The following is a 19,656-nucleotide window of genomic DNA, read 5'->3' on the forward strand; positions in this document are numbered from 1 at the left end:
AAAAATGTAAAAGAAAGTCAAACAAAGAAAAGTAGACAATGTTAATCATTTGTACGGAAAATGTTAATCATGTGTACAAAAAAATGTTTATACATTGTAAACAAAATGTTTCTCTAAATAAGAAAAATCCTAATCATGTTCAAAAATATTTGTATGGAAAATTATTCATGTGCGCGAAAAATGTTAATCATGCGTACCAAAAGTGTTTTTCAGGCGCACAAAAAATGTGGAAAAGTAAAACAAAGAAAAGTAGAACATGTTAATCATTTGTACGGAAAAATGTTAATCATGTTAAAGACTATAAAAATATATTTGGACAAATGTTACTACGTATTTGTAAAACACTTTTTTGATTGAAAATTTTCTAATGTGTATCAGAAAAAGGTTTCATATGTGCTTTATAAATGCACATTGTATACCGAGGAAAAGTAGACACGAGTTCCAAAAAAACTGAATTCAACCACAAAGAAAACCTAAAAAAAATCGAAGAAACCATGGAAACTAGGAAAAAAAGCAAAAACAGAAACCCGAAAAGAAACAAGAAAAAGGGCGAAGAAACATATTCCTGATTGACAAGTGTTGAAAAAAAAAGTAACAAAGAAACAAAAATAAAACCAAGTCTCTCTACAAAGAAACAAAAAAGAAGCAAAAGGTAAAGCAAAGAGAACCAAGAAGAAACAAAGAAACCAAAAGTATAACCAAAAAAGGGAAAAGTCGACGAAAACCAGTGAAAAACAAATAAAAGCAAAATTACAATGAAGAAAAAAAGGAAAAATCAAAGAAAAACGGTGAAAAATCGGAAGAAAGACAAAAGGATCCAATAATAAGTTGATAAGAAAACAAAGAAAGCAAATTAGACATGTGTTCAAAAGAAAGAAAACTGATAGGAAGCCAACAAAGATATAAAAGGAAAACAAAAAAATGAACAAGGAAAACCAAAAGTAAAAAAACGAAGTAAGAAAATGAAAAAAACTGATGAGAAAAACAAAGGAAACCAAAGTAAAAACAAAGAAAAAGCAAAAATAGAAGAAAACCAAAGGAAAAATATAAGAAAACAACAAGAATTTTGTTGAAGAAAATTGTCGGCCGAACCGGTCGAGCCATAGATCATCATCGTGCTCAACTACTCAACTATTCAGAGCATCTCTAGCAGACCCTGTATAAAGCCGCGACCCGCAAAATAACCGCTAAAATACAGGTCGGCGTGCAAAATGCTGCCCGACCAGACCCCGCAAACACGTCCGACCCGTAAATATGTGAAACGCCCTCGATGCGGCTATATCTCCCACGTGTCGAAGCACGACTTAGAGGCATAACCGCATTGAAAGCAATGTCGCAAGTGAGGTAATCTTCACAAACAACCCATGTAATACAATAAGGGAAAAGATACATAGTTGGCTTACAATCGTCACTTCACACAATTACATGAATAAAGCATTACATCATCCAAATACACTCAAGGTCCGACTACGGAACCAAAATAAAAGAAGACTACCCCAAAAGCTACACAGATCCCCGATCGACCCGACTGGGCTCCACTACTGATCAACTAGATCGAAACAAAACAAATGACAAGATCTTCATCGAGCTCCTCCTTGAGCTTGGTTGCGTCATCTGCACGGACTCATCGGCACCTACAAGCTGGTTGTGGAAGTATCTGTGAGTCACGGGGACTCAGCAATCTCACACCCTCGCAATCAAGACTATTTAAGCTTATGGGTAAGGTAAAGGTATGAGGTGGAGCTGCAGCAAGGAGACTAGCTACGAGTAAAACCAACCCTCAAGTTTCCCCGAGGTGGCCCCGCAGGCAGCTCAGTTCAGACCAACACTCAGAGAAGCACTGGCCCGGGGGGGTTAGAATAAAGATGACCGTTGAGTCTGCAGAACCCAAGGGAAGGTGGTAGGTTGTTAGTGCAAATGGTAAAACCAATGTTGGGCATTGCTGGAGGAGTTTTATTCAAGGCGAACTGTCAAGGGGTTCCCATTATTACCCAACCGCGTAAGGAACGCAAAATCTGGGAACGTAACACTGATATGACGGAAACTAGAGCGGCAAGAGTGGAACAAAACACCAGGCATAAGGCCGAGCCTTCCACCCTTTACCAAGTATATAGATGCATTAATTAAACAAGATATATTGTGATATCCCAACAAGTAAACATGTTCCAAACAAGGAACAACATCTCCATGTTTCAACAAGGAACAAACTTCAAACTTCACCTGCAACTAACAATGCTATAAGAGGGGCTGAGCAAAGCGGTAACATAGCCAAAAACGGTTTGCTAGGACAAGGTGGGTTAGAGGCTTGGTTCACAATATGGGAGGCATGATAAGCAAGTGGTAGGCATCATAGCATAGGCATAGCAAAAGAGCGAGCATCTAGCAAAGCAAAGATAGTAGTGATTTCGAGGGTATGATCATCTTGCCTGAAATCCCGCAAGGAAGAAGAACGAGTCCATGAAGAAGACAAACGGACGTGGTCGAACGGATCCTCACAAACGCAACGTTATCGGAACCAACCCGAAGAAGCAACACCGGAAAGAAAGCAAACAATATAGTAAAACAACCATCACATAATCATGGCACGATGCGCAATCAAGTATGATGCATGTCTGGTTTAAAGAGGCATGGCATGGCAAAGTGCACAAGCAATCCTACAAATTAAGTGGAGCACAATATGCAACGGGTTGCATATTGACGGAACACCACATCAATTATTTAGTTACCTCTCGGTTATGTACTCACTAATTTTAAATGTTGATTAACATGGCAAGAGGTGAAACATAATGAAACTATCTAACTAGGCAAGTTTAAATGAGGTCGGAACCACAAAACAACAAGTCCGGAAACTCCTCATGTGCATATATTAGGTTTGGTCCTATTCTGCCCTAAACCATATTTTATAGTTATTAAACATGCAAGATGATGCCACCATGTTAAACTAGGCAAAATTCTACCCCATTTACATATAAAGTTTGTTAAAAACGGGGCTACGGTTATTTAGTTATGAATTAAACCATTTTGGCATGGCATAGGAGAAAATTTAACCAAACATCATTTAAAACATTTTAAACATGGATGAAAGTTGCATATTATTAAACTAGATGAAAATCTAATCAGGTTACATATATAAATTGTTTAGATCCGATGCACGGTTGTGAAGTTATTAAATGAATGATCATGAAGGGGTTTTCTGCAAAACAACCGTTTCAGGAATATTAGCTAAATTCGTCTCGAGGGGAAAAAATGCTACATGGGCCGAATCCTGTTGGCCCAACAGGGAGAGGGGATTTGGAGGGCGGCTCACATCGGCCTTGAGGCCGAATCCGGCTGGCGCTGTGGAACTGGGCCGGGGCGAACTGGCCTTGTCAGTGGAGGCCCATGGCGAAGACGAGACAGGGGAGCGCTGGCGCGGTCGTCGTCCTCCCAACGATGCACGACGATTCGGCGGTGTGGTTCTCCGACGAGGCAGCATGGGATGAAGCGGAGGTCGGGGATCGGAGCGGGAGGCGGATCCGGGGCGGGGGACGCCAGATCCGGCGAATCCGGACGACGCCGGAAGCTGGGCGGCAACGAGGAACTCCGAGCGGAGGCGCTGTGTATGACCAGAGAGAGAGAGCAAGCTATAAGGGAAGGAGGAATAGAAACGGAGGAAGGGAGGAGCTGGCGGCCGGGAACGCGACCTGGGCGACGTCGCGGAGTAAGGGTCGCCAGCGATGCGGTGGGCTCCGGTGGCCAGCGGGCCTTGCGGGAGCATCGAGCGGCGGCCTCCCTCCTGATCCAGATCGGATCGAGGAGGTGCAGCGGGAGCGAGTAGGCGCTGACTCGGGATCGGGTGCAGATGAGCTTCCAGGGCCTCGATCTGGGTCTTGGTGGGCCCGCGGTCTTCGCGGCGGCGCAGAGAGACCAGGGCGACGTGGAGGCGCGGGAGCGGTCCTGAGCGGCGGCGCAGGTGGCGGCCGGCCCTGTTGGGCGGCGCCAAGTGGCGAGGAGGGGCTTCTTAAATAGGCAGGGGTCTAGGGTTAGGGGTTTTCATCCGTTTTCGGACCCTCGGATCGCGATCGGACGGCTCCAGTCACGAGGAGGAGTAGGCTGGGCCTAGGTGGCTGTGGAGAGCGGGTTGGGCTGAGACGAGAGGAGAGGAGTGCAATCCGGCAACTGTTTCCGGAGACCGAAAACGTCCAACGTTAGACCGGCTATATTGCTGCTATAGTTATCCGTTGGGGCGTCAAACGGACTCCGAACGCGATGAAACTTGGCAGGCGGTCTACTAACAACAAAACAACACCGCACGCCGACTTTCATCCCATTCCGAGAACATTTTCCAGCCACTTATAAAATAATATTTCGGACGTGCCTCGGGCGCGTGCAAGTGTGTCTGGACTCGGAACGGACAAAGGACGGAACTGGGAGACCCGGACTAATGCAAGTTTTGAAAAACATGATGATGCAATGCACATGATGACATGACAAGATGCGACACGCAAGCAAATGACAAAGCAACAACAACGAAAAACTGGAGGACAACTGGCACATCGGTCTCGGGGCGTCACAACACTCCACCACTACGAGAGGATCTCGTCCCAAGATCTAGAATGGCACCGGAGGAAAAACGAAAGAGAAAGAGAAGAGGTAAAACTAAGTTGCTTCTTTGACAAACGAGTGAGACCAAAGAACCTAGCAAAGGTTAAGCCATCTCGAGAAAAAAAATACAACAGAGATGACGAAGCTGAAAACACTCCGTTATCAAAGAGGAACAAGGAAGAACAACTTTGAGCAGCACTCCGAATGAAAAGAGAAGGAATTGAATAAGAACTTGGCAAGATGAGAAGATACTTGATGAAATCACAACACACTGCCTCTGGAACTATTGAATGAATGGAACGAGGGGTAAGAAGGATCTCAGACAGCACCCCGATTTAAAAGAGATGAAAAACTTGATAAAATGAAAGAGCTTGAGAAAAGGGACACAATACTCCGGTTAAAAGGATAAGCACGATCAAAACATGGTGCTGACAATCCGAGAAGATGGGTTGAGGAGAGCAACATCACAATGCCTTCGGAACGGAGGAATAGAAGATAGATAATTGCCATAGGAGAATGGAGAAGAAAATGCCAACTTCTGCCACAAAAAAGCTTGAAAAGGCATCCTTAGGGGGAAGGGTCGAACGGGATTGTTGGAAAACCAACAACGAAAAGAATAAGCTTGAAATGGTCTTATGGAATACATCTCAAATTATGAGGTGACAACCTGCCACTCATGGGAAAAAGAATTGGATTGATATGAACAAGGAGACGAGAAAATATTTCACCGGGAGGGTAAAAGAAGAACTTGGGTCACTTATGAGCACCATAGATAGCAACAAACCTTAGGGAAGGCTTTTAGGTGAAATATAATCCAAGGTAACCCCAATGACGAGATTGGTGGATTTAAATACCTCATCTTGATAACTTGTGAAACACGAAGCACGAAGGGAAATTATCAAGAATGACATAACACCACCTCAAAAGATATGCGTGAAAGAATTGCACTCCAGATTACAAGATGAAGAACACTTGAGCTTCTGTGAAAAGAATCTTGATGAACGCTTCGCGAAGGGGAAAAAAATCCTTGATGAACCATCATGTAGAGTCTCCATGAAGAACTCCGGTAAACAAAAGGATAAAAAGAAAGAGAAATTGAAAACACAAGGTGAATCCTTGCAATGATTTAGATGGATATCCGTGATAATTAGAGCTTGGAACTCCGGGAAAGAAAAGACAAGGCATCTCGAACTGAGAATATGATATGATGAACCACTCCGGAAAAAAAAGGAATTATCACTTGGATGGAACAGGAATAAGAATTATGTTATGTGTATCCTTCAACAATTTAATTGCTGACAAGCAACGGATTTGGCATACTACTTATCCTGGTAGAAAGATTAAGAGAGATATAGCGCAAACTTGAGAAGTTCTTCATCGAACCACCGGTAGAATTTGAAAAGCACGAATGCATAGATATGATACACGAAGGAAGAAAACTCTTGAACGAACCACCGTAAGAATTGAGAAAGAATGAATAAAACATAAAGAAACACCGGGAAGAATTAGCAAATACACGAAGATGCTTGAGAGGATTTAGATACATGAGAACGAAAAGATCACGAGTCGATTAAAGATCGCTTGAACGAAGCACCGGTAAAATTTTGAGAATGATAGCTGAAAGCTGAGAATGAATAAATCTTAGATGATGGGCTCCGGATGAACAAACTGAAAAGACTCTTGAATTGCTCCGGATAGGTGAAAAGAATTCTCACAAACGAAAATAATTATGAGAGAATGGCATAAAGCTAGAAACACGAATCTTGAAGAGAAAAGAGCAAGATTGAGAGAAAAATTCTTCTTTGGTCTTCAAAATCCGAGAATGACGACGAGAACACCACCATGTATTGTTGAGATACTCCGGAAGAATCAAAAGCGAAGAGGTTGAGCCAACGATGAAAAGAATTTGACAGATCTTGAAGAAGACATTTGACTGATGATAAATCATACTTATGTCAAACTTCGAAAGGAATTTGAGAATACCTCCGGGAAAATAAGAAGAGTCAGGTAAGATCCTGGGAAAAGACCTGTGGGTTAGGGCCCAATCAAAAGAAACACCGTTGAATGATTTGAAAGAGAGGTTGCACCGGTTGAATTAAATGACTTGAATGAGATAACAACCTCGAAAGATCTTGAATGAATGCAGAGTGGAAAACACGAATCTTCGAGATATCTTGAGCACTCCGGAACAATTAAATAGCGACAAGTGAACAAATATGAGGTGCACCGGCATGAGAAGGTATTTGAAATGAGGAAAAAAGGATATGATCAAAAACAAAGCTTGATTTGCATCCACTGCAGAAGAAAAGAATGAAAAATGATGAACTAGAAGCTCCGTTAGAATCTTCATGAGAATCACTGGATAAGAATATTGAAAGAAAAGAAAGAAGAGACTTCACACGTATAAAATGGATATTTGATTAAGAAAAAAAATCTTAGTCCTCGAAGAAAAAGGGTGGGAGGGTGGGAAAACAAAGGCAACTTGGGATGGATGAAACAAACACCGTTGAGAGAGCTTGAGTTGATCTTGCGGATGTTGAAATGATCGGATCCACTTGAAGAGAAACACACCGGTTGAACAAGATTGGCATAACAATCTCGATTATCAAGGAGGATTAGTATTCGCATAGGAGTATGAAAACACCATTTGGGGAAAGGTATGAAATCAACACTTGACTTTGAAGCAACTCGAATACCACAACTCAAAACAAAAACAAAGGATTGGCTTGCGGAATAAGCCGAAACAAACATATGATAGAGATTTCGTCCGAAGTTTTCGTGGTGGGGCCTACACGGGCTCGATCGTACAACACCATCATGTACAAGGCAGTGCACATGACATACGAAGCATCCCCGAGTCGGCATAGCCAAGGACTCTTTAAGACACAACGAGACCACTGTAAAACCAACCGTGAATAGGTGGACCACTAGACGTCGAACCCCAATTTCATATCATACATCCATCGGAAAGAAATCCTAAGAGCTACTTGAATTCCCACTTATAAACTCCCAAAATTTCCAAGTTATGCAATCAGGTGTTGGGGATACAGGGGAAGCATAATATCTCACCCAAACTAGCAAATCCTACATCCAGCTGTATCCATCCTTCAACAATAACCAAGAAACCTTCGGAAATCGTCTACCTCAACCTTCGAAAAGCATCTATTATACAAGTTATGGCAATACTCCTGAACTCCCGCCCCAGTACTGGGTGGCGTCGAGGTTATCTCACCAACAACTGCATAAAAGAGATTTTCGATGTCGGCGAACTAAACTCAGGTATTCCAGAACTGCAACGATAATATTGTGACGACAACACCTCGGAGCTCAACTCCCCGGGACACTGCCACAAAACCCCTGACAGGAGGCACCAAGACAATGTTCTCGTCACAAAACCATCGGAACGATTCCAAGATACCCGCATGATCCTAAAAAAAAATTGTGAAAATTTGAGAAGAGAAGAGTCAAAACTCTACGTCAGGATGCCTTACCAAAATGATGAAGGGACTGGGGAGTAAAAAGAATTCCTAAACTCTCCGATATATAATTCCTAAATGACTCAAAACATTTTTCTAGACTCAACTCGTTCGCTAATTCGATCAAGCAGTGGGGGCTCCTAAGGTCGGGGAAGGCTCTGATACCAACTTGAAACGCCCTCCATGTGGCTATATCTCCCACGTGTCGAAGCACGACTTAGAGGCATAACCGCATTGAAAGCAATGTCGCAAGTGAGGTAATCTTCGCAAACAACCCATGTAATACAATAAGGGAAAAGATACATAGTTGGCTTACAATCGCCACTTCACACAATTACATGAATAAAGCATTACATCATCCAAATACACTCAAGGTCCGACTACGGAACCAAAATAAAAGAAGACTACCCCAAAAGCTACACAGATCCCCGATCGACCCGACTGGGCTCCACTACTGATCAACTAGATCGAAACAAAACAAAGGACAAGATCTTCATCGAGCTCCTCCTTGAGCTTGGTTGCGTCATCTGCACGGACTCATCGGCACCTGCAAGCTGGTTGTGGAAGTATCTGTGAGTCACGGGGACTCAGCAATCTCACACCCTCGCGATCAAGACTATTTAAGCTTATGGGTAAGGTAAAGGTATGAGGTGGAGCTGCAGCAAGCGACTAGCATATATGGTGGCTAACATACGCAAAACAGAGCGAGAAGAGAAGGCAAAGCACGATCGAGAAACTATGATCAAGAAGTGATCCTAGAACAACCTACGTCAAGCATAACTCCAACACCGTGTTCACTTCCCGGACTCCGCCGGAAAGAGACCATCACGGTTACACACGCGGTTGATTCATTTTAATTAAGGTCAACTTCAGGTTTTCTACAACCGGACATTAACAAATTCCCATCTGCCCATAACCGCGGGCACGGCTTTCGAAAGTTCAAATCCCTGCAGGGGTGTCCCAACTTAGCCCATCACAAGCTCTCACGGTCAACGAAGGAATGGACCTCCTCCCGAGACGTTCCGATCAGACTCGGTATCCCGGTTCTATAAGACACTTCGACAAGTTAAAACAAATCCGGCAACACCGCCCGAATGTGCCGACAAATCCCGATAGGAGCTGCACATATCTCTTTCTCAGGGCACACTCAGATGAGACTAGCTACGAGTAAAACCAACCCTCAAGTTTCCCCGAGGTGGCCCCGCAGGCAGCTCAGTTCGGACCAACACTCAGAGAAGCACTGGCCTGGGGGGTTAGAATAAAGATGACCCTTGAGTCTGCAGAACCCAAGGGAAGGTGGTAGGTTGTTAGTGCAAATGGTAAAACCAATGTTGGGCATTGCTGGAGGAGTTTTATTCGAGGCGAACTGTCAAGGGGTTCCCATTATTACCCAACCGCATAAGGAACGCAAAATCCAGGAACATAACACCGATATGACGGAAACTAGGGCGGGAAGAGTGGAACAAAACACCAGGCATAAGGCCGAGCCTTCCACCCTTTACCAAGTATATAGATGCATTAATTAAACAAGATATATTGTGATATCCCAACAAGTAAACATGTTCCAAACAAGGAACAACATCTCCATGTTCCAACAAGGAACAAACTTCAAACTTCACCTGCAACTAACAACGCTATAAGAGGGGCTGAGCAAAGCGGTAACATAGCCAAACAACGGTTTGCTAGGACAAGGTGGGTTAGAGGCTTGGTTCACAATATGGGAGGCATGATAAGCAAGTGGTAGGCATCGTTGTTGGGGAACGTAGTAATTTCAATAAAAATTCCTATGCACACGCAAGATCATGGTGATGCATAGCAACGAGAGGGGAGAGTGTGATCTACATACCCTTGTAGACCGACAGCGGAAGCGTTGTGACAACACGGTTGATGTAGTCGTACGTCTTCACGATCCGACCGATCCAAGCACCGTTACTCCGGCACCTCCGAGTTCTTGGCACACGTTCAGCTCGATGACGATCCCCGGGCTCCGATCCAGCAAAGCGTCGGGGAGGAGTTCCGTCAGCACAACGGCGTGGTGACGATCTTGATGTTCTACCGTCGCAGGGCTTCGCCTAAGCACCGCTACAATATGACCGAGGTGGAATATGGTGGAGGGGGGCACCGCACACGGCTAAGGAACGATCACGAAGATCAACTTGTGTCTATGGGGTGCCCCTTGCCTCAGTATATAAAGGATGGAGGAGGAGGAGGCCGGCCAAGGCAATTGGTGCGGCCAGGATGTGGAGTCCTACTAGGACTCCAAGTCCTAGTAGGAGTCCACCAAGAGGGGAGGAAGGGAGAAGGAAGTGGAGGAGAAGGAAAGGTGGCCGGCCCCCTTTTCCCTAGTCCAATTCGGACCAGAGGGGAGGGGCGCAGCAGCCCCTTGGCCCTTTCTCCTCTTCCCACTAAAGCCCATCAAGGCCCATTGCTTCTCCCGTAACTACCCGGTACTCCGAAAAATACCCGAATCACTCGGAACCTTTCCGATGTCCGAATATAGTCGTCCAATATATCGATATTTACGTCTCGACCATTTTGAGACTCCTCGTCATGTCCCCGAACTCATCCGGGACTCCGAACTCCTTCGGTACGTCAAAACTCATAAACTCATAATATAACTGTCATCGAAACCTTAAGCGTGCGGACCCTACGGTTCGAGAACAATGTAGACATGACCTAGACATGTCTCCGGTCAATAACCAATAGCGGGACCTGGATGCCCATATTGGCTCCAACATATTCTACGAAGATCTTTATCGGTCAGACCGCATAACAACATACGTTTGTTCCCTTTGTCATCGGTATGTTACTTGCCCGAGATTCGATCGTCGGTATCTCAATACCTAGTTCAATCTCGTTATCGGCAAGTGTCTTTACTCGTTCCGTAATACATCATCTCACAACTAACTCATTAGTTGCAATGCTTGCAAGGCTTATGTGATGTGCATTACCGAGAGGGCCCAGAGATACCTCTCCGACAATCGGAGTGACAAATCCTAATCTCGAAATACACCAACCCAACATGTACCTTTGGAGACACCGATAGAGCTCCTTTATAATCACCCAGTTACATTGTGACGTTTGGTAGCACACAAAGTGTTCCTCCGGCAAACGGGAGTTGCATAATCTCATAGTCATAGGAACATGTATAAGTCATGAAGAAAGCAATAGCAACATACTAAACGATCAGGTGCTAAGCTAATGGAATGGGTCATGTCAATCAGATCATTCAACTAATGATGTGATCCCGTTAATCAAATAACAACTCTTTGTCCATGGTTAGGAAACATAACCATCTTTGATTAACGAGCTAGTCAAGTAGAGGCATACTAGTGACACTCTGTTTGTCTATGTATTCACACATGTGTTATGTTTCCGATTAATACAATTCTAGCATGAATAATAAACACTTATCATGAAATAAGGAAATAAATAATAACTTTATTATTGCCTCTAGGGCATATTTCCTTCAATCGTAGCATAGGCATAGCAAAAGAGCGAGCATCTAGCAAAGCAAAGATAGTAGTGATTTCGAGGGTATGATCATCTTGCCTGAAATCCCGCAAGGAAGAAGAACGAGTCCATGAAGAAGACAAACGGACGTAGTCGAACGGATCCTCACAAACGCAACATTATCGGAACCAACCCGAAGAAGCAACACCGGAAAGAAAGCAAACAATATAGTAAAACAACCATCACATAATCATGGCACGATGCGCAATCAAGTATGATGCATGTCCGGTTTAAAAAGGCATGGCATGGCAAAGTGCACAAGCAATCCTACAAATTAAGTGGAGCACAATATGCAACGGGTTGCATATTGACGGAACACCACATCAATTATTTAGTTCCCTCTCGGTTATGTACTCACCAATATTAAATGTTGATTAACATGGCAAGAGGTGAAACATAATGAAACTATCTAACTAGGCAAGTTTAAATGAGGCCGGAACCACAAAACAACAAGTCCGGAAACTCCTCATGTGCATATATTAGGTTTGGTCCTATTCTACCCTAAACCATATTTTATAGTTATTAAACATGCAAGATGATGCCACCATGTTAAACTAGGCAAAATTCTACCCCATTTACATATAAAGTTTGTTAAAAACGGGGCTACGGTTATTTAGTATGAATTAAACCATTTTAGCATGGCATAGGAGCAAATTTAACCAAACATCATTTAAAACATTTTAAACATGGATGAAAGTTGCATATTATTAAACTAGATGAAAATCTAATCAGGTTACATATATAAATTGTTTAGATCCGATGCACGGTTGTGAAGTTACTAAATGAATGATCATGACGGGGTTTTCTGCAAAACAACCGTTTCAGGAATATTAGCTAAATTCGTCTCGAGGGAAAAAATGCTACATGGGCCGAATCCTGTTGTCCCAACAGGGAGAGGGGATTTGGAGGGTGGCTCACATCTGCCTTGAGGCCGAATCTGGCTGGCGTTGTGGAACTGGGCCGGGGCGAACTGGCCTTGGCGGTGGAGGCCCATGGCGAAGACGAGACAGGGGAGTGCTGGCGCGGTCGTCGTCCTCCCCACGATGCACGACGAGCCGGCAGTGTGGTTCTCCGACGAGGCAGCATGGGATGAAGCGGAGGCCGGGGATCGGAGCGGGAGGCGGATCCGGGGCGGGGGACGCCAGATCCGGCGAATCCGAACGACGCCGGAAGCTGGGCGGCAGCGAGGAACTCCGAGCAGCGACGCTGTGTATGACCAGAGAGAGAGAGCAAGCTATAAGGGAAGGAGGAATAGAAACGGAGGAAGGGAGGAGCTGGCGGCCGGGAACGCGACCTGGGCGACGTCGCGGAGTAAGGGTCGCCGGCGATGTGGTGGGCTCCGGTGGCCGGCGGGCCTTGCGGGAGCATCGAGCGGCGGCCTCCCTCCTGATCCAGATCGGATCGAGGAGGTGTAGCGGGAGCGAGTAGGCGCTGACTCGGGATCGGGCGCAGATGGGCTTCCAGGGCCCCGATCTGGGTCCTGGTGGGCCCGCGGGCTTCGCGGCGGTGCAGAGAGACCAGGGCGACGTGGAGGCGCGGGAGCGGTCCTGAGCGGCGGCGCAGGTGGTAGCCGGCCCTGTTGGGCGGCGCCAAATGGCGAGGAGGGGCTGGAGCGGCGCGGAAATTGATGGGGGAGGGGGCTAGAGGTAGGTGGAAGGCTAGGGATGCCCAAAAATGGCAAGGGGGCTTCTTAAATAGGCAGGGGTCTAGGGTTAGGGGTTTTCATCCGTTTTCGGACCCTCGAATCGCGATCGGACGGCTCCAGTCACGAGGAGGAGTAGGCTGGGCCTAGGTGGCTGTGGAGAGCGGGTTGGGCTGAGACGAGAGGAGAGGAGTGCAGTCTGGCAACTGTTTCCGGAGACCGAAAACGTCCGACGTTAGACCGGCTATATTGCCGCTATAGTTATCCGTTGGGGCGTCAAACGGACTCCGAACGCGATGAAACTTGGCAGGCGGTCTACTAACAACAAAACAACACCGCACGCCGACTTTCATCCCATTCCGAGAACATTTTCCGACCACTTATAAAATAATATTTCGGACGTGCCTCGGGCGCGTGCAAGTGTGTCTGGACTCGGAACGGACAAAGGACGGAACTGGGAGACCCGGACTAATGCAAGTTTTGAAAAACATGATGATGCAATGCACATGATGACATGACAAGATGCGACACGCAAGCAAATGACAAAGCAACAACAACGAAAAATTGGAGGACAACTGGCACATCGGTCTCCGGGCATCACAATATGTTTGAGAGGCGCGGCAAAATCTCATCCCCAACCCGCAAATACGCAGGTTTCCGCCTCGCCCCTGCGGTGCCTCGTAACCCAGGAAATCGGTTGGCGGGAGGGACATTTCAGCCCGCGCCCTTTTCCCACCTCCTCCCCCCCCCATTGGTTCCGCCCGTCCGCTGCCTTCAATTCCGGCCAAATCTGCGGGCGGAATCGTGCTGTGGGGGCGCCCCTACCCTCTTCCACCGAGCCGTTGCACCCCCTCGGATTCGCCGATCCGAGCCGTCCCTAGTCGCCGTCCGAGATCGACCGCCCCCGAGCCGCCCCTAGTCACCATCGTCGTCTGGGATCGACCGCCCCTAGTCGCCATCACCGCTCGGGATCGACCGCCCCCGAGCCGCGGGGGAGCCACCACCCCCGAGCCCCCGGAGAGTTTTTACTTGTGCTTGTGCCGAGCGGTATGCACAGTTGGTTTAACGCAGCGTGCGTTTTTGTGAATTTAGATGGAATTGAGCCCGGGCGAGAAGATTTTGCTCCACGATTCGTCTGGTTCAGACGACTCGGATGTTGAGACGCTACTTGTCAACTATTGCCAACACATGTTGGTGATGGCCCTTTCCGTGAAGGAGCACGAAGATGAGAACCGAAAGAGGCGGCGAGGATCAATCGTCGGCCGTCTTTGCATTTCTCGGAATCGCCATCTCGGGAACGAGATGTTGATGCAAGACTATTTTGCAAAGAATCCAACTTATCCACCACACCTCTTCCGGAGAAGGTACCGAATGCGCCGATCTCTTTTTGTGAAAATTGTTCAAACTTGCGAGGCCAATTGTCGGAATTTTTACTCAAAGAAGAAATGTCGCAGGCTTGAAGGGATTTAGTGCATATAAAAAAAACTCAGCAGCTATGCGTGTAATTGCATACGACATTCCGGCTGACTATGGCGATGAGTACCTTCGCATTGGTGAAGATACCACAATTGAGTCAGTGCGTAGGTTTGCCAAAGTGATCATCCGTATCTTTGGTCCTGAATATCTTCGGGACCCAACGAAGAAGACAAAAAAAATTGATGGCATCTAATAAGACAAGAGGTTGGCCTGGCATGCTAGGTAGCATTGACTGTATGCATTGGACTTGGAAAATTGCCCGAAGGCATGGCAGGGAATGTATTGTGGCAAGTCTCATGATGCAACAATTATACTAGAGGCCGTAGCATCCGAGGATTTATGGATTTGGCATTGCTTTTTTGGTATGCCGGGTACTCTCAATGATATCAATGTGTTGCAACGGTCTCATTTGTTTGCTAGGCTTGCTAATGGTGATGCTCCTTCTTGCAACTACACTATCAATGGGCATGAATACTCAAAGAGATACTATCTTGCAGATGGTATATACCCTCCTTGGTGCACATTTGTCGAGAGCATCAAGGAACCCACAACTAGGAAACAATGTGAATTTGCAAGGGTGCGAGAGGCGGCCCGAAAAGATATTGAAAGAGCATTCGGGGTTTTGCAATCTAGGTTTGCCATTGTTTGTGGTCCTGCTCATTTTTGGGACAAGCGGACCATGAAAAATATCATGACATGTTGTGTTATTCTTCACAATATGATTCTTGAAGATGAGAGAGGCATGAACTTGGAGTTATTCTACGACAATGTAGGTAGCCGTGTCAAACCAGTTAGAGACCCTAACCACATTAGAGCTTTTCTTCAGACCTACAAAGATATTGAAAATGCAAACACCCATTTTCAATTTCAGGAGGATCTCATTAAGTACCATTGACAAAGGGCTGGGCAGTAACAAAATTCATTGTTCTATTTATTTTCATTTAATTCATGTGTGATTTGTATTCGGGACAAGTTTTATATTGAATTATTTAGTTTGCTTCGGTGATTTGAATAATTATTTTTAATGTGAATGATTGTTGTATTGTGGTATTGATATTTTTCTGAATATGTGCGAATGTGTCAAATTCAGCTCAAACCGCATCTGATTTGCGGGCCGACGCGAGCGACGGCCGAGCAGACCCTGCATAACGGAACTGAATTGCACCGGCCCGCAAAACCGTTTTTCCGCGAACAGTAAACGAGTTTTGCGGGTCAGCAATATACGGGGTCTGCTAGAGATGCTCTCATGGCCCCGCTCCGCTCAAGCATTCCTGGTCAGCTGTCGCCTACCCATGACCCGCGCGGCCGCATCTTTGGCCTGCTGCCACAATGCGTGCGCGCGGTGTTGCCCGCCTCTCATCCCCTCACCCCCTATCTTGGCTATCGTCTTCCGCCACATCGCTGGCACGGAGTCGCTGCCTGCCTTCGCAGACGGTCACTTTTTTCGGGTACCCGAAAGAACTGAATGATTTTTTCAGTCTATATAGCTTCTGTCATCTATCTAGGCAAAGGCATATTCGGTTCTCATTTTTGTAAACCCGACCCATAGACCGAATTAACCGAAACGAAAAAATCCCAAAAACCCGAATGCCCAGGCTGTTCTGAGGATTTGCCTGCCTCGGTTTTCAATAAAATGGGACGGGGGAAAGTCCCTTTCAGTCAAAAAAAAAATATCTGACGAACAGGTCATACGGGCGATAGTGTCAACTTCACGGCGACGGCATCCAACCGCTTCTCGGCCATAAAACCGGAGAGCTTAGGCTTAGCGATAAGGATCTCACTAACAACTGGCTGAAAAAATTCGAGCCGGTTCTCCCAGCAAATCCGCCAAAAAAGATCACCATTTCTTCGGCGCGGATCACCCCATCCATTCTCCATCCGGCAGCTAGCGCCGGTAAGCTCCGCTGATCGACCCCTCTTCTTCCGTTCATCATTTCGCGGTGATCGGATATTCTGATCTCGGTGGTGAATCCTAACGTTGTTTCAGCGTCACTCTTGAAAATCCAAGGGGATGGAGGTCATCCGCGGGCCGATTCTGCCGCGCTGCGCTGCGCCTGCTCTCACCTCCGGCTCTCGGATCGGCGGCCAGCTGCTGAGGCGCGTGCGCATGCGGAGGAGGGCTTGCGGTGGTGTCTCGCCAGGTGACGGCTACGACGGCGTGTCGCGCAGGTTCTTCGGTGCCCCGACCCAGCAGCACATGCACAGCACAAGCGCCTGGCCTATTCGCTGCAGCTACGGCTCGTCATCTGACGGGGACGGCGCCCCGCCGGCGAATTTCGACGCCAGCGGCGAGGAGTTCGTCGACTCCAGCGTCATGGAGGCTGGTAGGTTGCTTGTGCTATTACAACGATGATTAACTATCTGAGTAATTTGGCTTCTGGCTAGTTCGCTTCTTCGGCGGATTCAGTGATTGCTTGCATCTGTTTTCACAGTTGAGCTCAGATGCGTGTCAGATGGTTTTGTGATAAGAATGCGCGACGGAAGAAACCTTAGATGTGTCCAGAATAATCCCCGCGTGCTAAGACTGCGCGATTCTACGCCTCACCATGCTATCGTGCTCAAGATGGAAGATGGAAGCGATCTTCTGCTCCCCATTATTGTCAGTATGTACCCTGTTCTTGCCTTGCCTGGACACATTTTGCAATTCTACAGATGCTTTTCTGAATGCGCAGTTAGTATTACTGATATGTGCCCACACTAATCTTCCAGTGGAGACACCAAGTATTATGCTGCTGGCCGCCCTTCGGAACATTCGAATTGTAAGGGTTTGGTTTAGCTAAAATATTCTCCAGATACTAATTAGCACCCACATATTTACAGTTCTAACCGGCCTTTTTTTCCTGTTTTTGAACTGCGTTGCATTGCGGGGACTTTCTAGCCAAGGCCAACAATTTATAATGTGGTAAAGGAGATGACCGAAATGATGGGATATACGGTGAGTTTAATACGAAATAGTCGGAACTACCTTTCCAAACTTATCTTTGACTGCATTGCACCAAGTATCTTTGTACTTTATTGATGTGCACTGATGCTGTTGTGTAATTACATTAAAGGGTGCATGATCTTTTTTATTGTGGGGGAATGGATGCCTGATCTGGTAATCATACAATGAATAACATGCACCTATTTGTCTAAATAATAACCTATTGAGAAATTGCATATTTTCTGGTATATATGTATTCGTTTGATAATAATAATATCTACTTCCATCTATCACTTTGATTATATAATACTTGTGTTCCAGGTACGTTTGGTGCGGATTACAGAAATGGTGCATGATGCTTACTATTCTAGATTGTATCTTGCAAAGGTAACACCACTTGAAAATACACTGTCATTTTAATAAGAATTATGATTATCTCTCAAGTACAACATCATGGTATCCAGATTGGAAATGAAGAAGAGACTATTAGTTTTGATCTCAAGCCATCAGATGCCATCAACATTGCTTTCCGGTGCAAGGTATGCATTTATCTATGTTACTGAGTAACTGCTGATAATATTTTGGTTTTCACCTATAGGTATTGCTTGCATCTGAAGGTGTTGTCTTAACCTCTTTGGCCTGGTGGGATTTGTTATGCTATCTATTTTGTATTTTTGGTGATCTCGTTTTGCAACCTTGCCGGTTGTGCACCACAGATGATCTGAATAGTATGATTTGTGAGTAGAGAAAGCCATTCGCCAGTCGTGTAAGTCAAGGGCGGTAAATGGTGTTGCTGCCAGTTTACTTGCTGCGTGCTGTTGTTCATGCAAGCTTATTTTCTCCTCCATGTTGTTATATTTTTTGGCTGTGTGCATCCTCAAAGTCTCTGACTATGTCTTGATATTGTGGGCGTAACTGATATCATTTTGATATTAATAAATTACCCTTTGTTGAAAGAAAAGAAATTCCTGAAGTACGAAATTGGTGCTCTGTTTCTTCATGGAACCTTATTATACTTATTAATTCAAGTTCCTCTATCTTTGCCCTCAGGTTCCTATACAAGTCAATAAGCGCATTGCATACAACAACGGTCTGAAAGTTATACAACCAAAGCCAACTGGGAGTTACGTGAACTCTGACCAAATCCAGTACACAAGACTGGACAAGTAAGATGGCAAAAATAACTTTCATAGGTTCCTGTCAGAATAAGTGTTTCATAGGTTATGTGAACTCTGACCAAATCCAGTACACATACACATCATTATCATTTTGTAGGCCTGGTGACCAGCCTTGCTTTGAAGCCCAGGAATTCGATTTGGTCCGCGGCATGCTTATTGCTGCTGTCGAGGAGCGCTATAAAGATGCTGGTAAGTTACTGATGTCTTGTACAAATAAAATTCACGCATTCCCTATGTTGCAATTTTTTTTTCAGGCTTGACCAACAAAGATTAACAGTTATCTTTTGTGTAATCCTTGTAATAATGGATAATATCCTTTCTCATGTTACAATTTCAGCTCAATACAGAGATCGCCTTCTCATGTTCCGGGCAAACAAAAAGAACACAATATAACAGGTTAGAACTGAGAAGTCCTCTGCTTTTTTCCTGAAGCAAGGGGAGGTGCTCTGCCAAATCACTCACTACTAACTACAATTTTCATTTGTCATATTCAGAGCCTGATGGGGGTGTACATAGTGACCTTTGCCAAGGAAATAGAAGCTCTAGCAAACATAAAGAAGTACGATGTGAATATGTACATAGCTAATGACTGTAACTTTTAATATTTTCCTTTTTTGAAGACGGGTTGTACAGAAAGCTGCAAAATATAGTCAAACATCGATCGAATTACTTACATTTTTTTGGGTCGGGGGGGGGGGAGCGAGGGGGTCAGACGAACTCCCTTAGTTCCGGTGTAGAGATATCAATAGAGGCTACTCCCTCCGTCCTATAATATTATGGGATGGAAAGAGTAGCATTTACGTCCTTATCAAAAAAGAAGAAGAAAAACTGCACTAGATCCGCTACTCCTAGGAAATATGCAAC

At 45.5% G+C, this 19,656-nt stretch overlaps 1 protein-coding gene across 2 annotated transcripts; it reads left to right on the plus strand.

Moving 5' to 3' along the window:
* The first annotated feature begins 16,422 nt into the window (after positions 1 to 16,422).
* On the plus strand, positions 16,423 to 19,411 carry LOC125515218 (bifunctional nuclease). 2 transcript variants are annotated; one of them, XM_048680656.2, is made up of 11 exons: positions 16,423 to 16,585; positions 16,679 to 17,015; positions 17,124 to 17,294; positions 17,401 to 17,450; positions 17,570 to 17,626; positions 17,936 to 18,001; positions 18,079 to 18,153; positions 18,665 to 18,780; positions 18,890 to 18,981; positions 19,130 to 19,188; positions 19,287 to 19,411. In XM_048680656.2, exons 2-10 carry the CDS (start codon positions 16,703 to 16,705, stop codon positions 19,183 to 19,185), a joined length of 996 nt encoding a protein of 331 aa, XP_048536613.2. In that variant the 5' UTR covers positions 16,423 to 16,585; positions 16,679 to 16,702; the 3' UTR covers positions 19,186 to 19,188; positions 19,287 to 19,411. The 2 variants fall into 2 exon arrangements, with proteins under 2 accessions (XP_048536613.2, XP_048536614.2); XM_048680657.2 differs by having other exon boundaries at positions 16,424 to 16,585; positions 16,700 to 17,015.
* The last annotated feature ends 245 nt before the right edge of the window (positions 19,412 to 19,656 follow it).

Source organism: Triticum urartu, chromosome 6A, assembly GCF_056163025.1.
Source record: "Triticum urartu cultivar PI428250 chromosome 6A, HENAU_Tu73, whole genome shotgun sequence".
In the NCBI taxonomy this organism is placed as follows: Eukaryota; Viridiplantae; Streptophyta; class Magnoliopsida; order Poales; family Poaceae; genus Triticum; species Triticum urartu.